The 2099-nt window shown below is 58.8% G+C and overlaps 1 protein-coding gene across 1 annotated transcript; it reads left to right on the plus strand.

Annotated features, from left to right (window-relative positions):
* Positions 1 to 206: 206 nt before the first annotated feature.
* On the plus strand, positions 207 to 2099 carry LOC119099209 (putative cytochrome P450 6a13). Its single transcript, XM_037222321.1, has one exon. It carries the CDS (start codon positions 338 to 340, stop codon positions 1871 to 1873), a length of 1536 nt encoding a protein of 511 aa, XP_037078216.1. The 5' UTR covers positions 207 to 337; the 3' UTR covers positions 1874 to 2099.

Here is a 2099-nt window from a genome sequence, read left to right on the forward strand (position 1 = left end):
ACGTGCGTATTTGCGTATGCGGTGTGTGCGTATGGGCATAAAAATTTGCGCGCCACCATGGCTGCGCGCGCGGTTTGCATCACGAATATTGCGTCAGCAACTTAGCATTACCCGTCAGTTGGCCGGCTGCGAGCGCTGTGTCCTTGGTCTCTGTTTGGGTGACGGGGCGATACGGAGGCTGCCGCCGCGGACGCCTGTGGCGGGCCAGAATCTCTCCGTGCCGCGCGTGAGAGGAGGCCGCCAGGGTGGCCTTGAGCGTCGGAGACGGGAGTGCACGGCGGCAGTTGACATTCGTAGACGGCAGGGTGAGGCGTGTCCGCGCCTCTTACGCGCCGCCATGGTCGGGTGGGTGAGTTCGGTGGTGTTGTCAGTGCTCTCCTGGCTCTTCTCACCGCTGCCGTTAGCGGTGCTGGCCGTCTTATTCGTCTGCGTCTACTTTTACGTCACCAGGCACTTTGACTTCTGGAGATCCAGGGGAGTGTCGGGCCCGACCGCCAGGTTTCCCTGGGGCACGGAGATGGGACCGCCGTTCTGGACCCCCTTTGTCACGTTCGAGGAATGGCTTTACCACAAGCAAGGTGGTAAGAACATCTGCGGCTATTTTGAGCTGTGTTTGCCAGTGCTGTACGTCGGGAACTTGGACCTGATTCAGAGGATCACAATCAAGGATTTTGAGTACTTTACAGACCGGCGCGAGTTGGTGCTCTCAGAAGTTCTCAGTGAAATATTGCTGGCGCTGAACGGCGAAACGTGGAAGGACGCTAGGTCCGTGATGTCACCAACTTTCTCGGCCAGCAAACTCAAGGGCATGCTTCAGCTGTGCCTGGAGAACGCCTCAAATCTGAACGCATACGTGCAAGATCAAATGAAGATGAATGGTGAGATCGAACTTAAGGACTGCTTCGGTCGGTTTACCATGGATAATATCGCTTCCTGCGCGTTCGGTGTCAACTGCAACTCGTTCAAAGACACCAACTCCGAATTCGCCAAGAACGCGCAGGAGCTTTTCAAAACTCCTCGCGGATATGCTGGCTTGCGGGCCATACTCATCCGTCTGTTGGGTTTGAGGTCCGTGCGCCTGCTACCTGACCCCATTGAGCGCGTCAACGCATTCTTCAGACGGATCGTCAAAGACACTTTAAAGCGGCGCGAGGCCGGCAACTCGCGCAAAGACTTTCTCCAACTGCTCCTCGAGACCAAGGACAAGAACGGCAAGCGCATCCTCAGTGACAGCAGCATTGTCAGCCAGTCGGTGATGTTCTTCATCGTTGGCTACGACACGACAGCCTCGCTGCTAGCGTTCGCCGCCTACTGCCTGGCGACGTCGCCTGACGTCCAGAACGCCGTCCACCGCGAGATCGACGACGTCCTGCAGCGCCACGGCGGCCAGCTGACCTACGACGCCGTGGCAGAGATGACCTATCTGGACCGGGTGCTGTCCGAGACGCTGCGGATCTACCCATCGGTCATCCGCATGGAGCGGCGGTGTAGCCGAGATTACACATTGCCCGGCACGAACGTGCATATCCCGCGCGGCACGACCATCCAGATACCGATCATGAACATCCACCGCGATCCTGAGTACTACCCGGACCCTCTGCGCTTCGACCCGGACCGCTTCCTACCCGAAGCGAAGGAGACGCGCCACCCTTGCGCCTACATGCCCTTCGGCAGCGGGCCGCGTACCTGCATCGCCATGCGGTTCGCGCTGTTCGAGACGAAGGTGGCGCTGATTGCCGTGCTGCGGGAGAACCGGCTGGAGCCGAGCAAGCGGACGCCGCCGCCGCCCATGCCGCACAGCGAAGAGACGTTTCTGCTGACCCCCAAGGAAGGCATGGGCTTCCTGCGCGCGGTACCCCGTGAGATGCAGTAGGCGCCCGCTGTCTGGTCGGGGGCCAAGTTGGCCAAGTATGACCCACTTACCGAAGTGCAACTTTCAACTCTGGGTGGAGTGAGATGCCACGTGGAATGTCATCTCTGCAAAGTGGTTGACTTTGAAGTAAGCTACTGAACGATCAGACCAAGACTTCGGCACAAACGCGCTTCGGAGGGTAACAGCTGTGTATGGGAATGGCCCCTTGATGTCATTGGTCCATAGA

Source organism: Pollicipes pollicipes, unplaced genomic scaffold (genome assembly GCF_011947565.3).
Source record: "Pollicipes pollicipes isolate AB1234 unplaced genomic scaffold, Ppol_2.1 Scaffold_4740;HRSCAF=5597_pilon_pilon_pilon, whole genome shotgun sequence".
Taxonomy (NCBI): Eukaryota; Metazoa; Arthropoda; class Thecostraca; order Pollicipedomorpha; family Pollicipedidae; genus Pollicipes; species Pollicipes pollicipes.

Bases quoted from the DNA above. Each gene is read 5' to 3' on its own strand.
- LOC119099209 (XM_037222321.1), top strand. From the start codon at position 338: ATGGTCGGGTGGGTGAGTTCGGTGGTGTTGTCAGTGCTCTCCTGGCTC.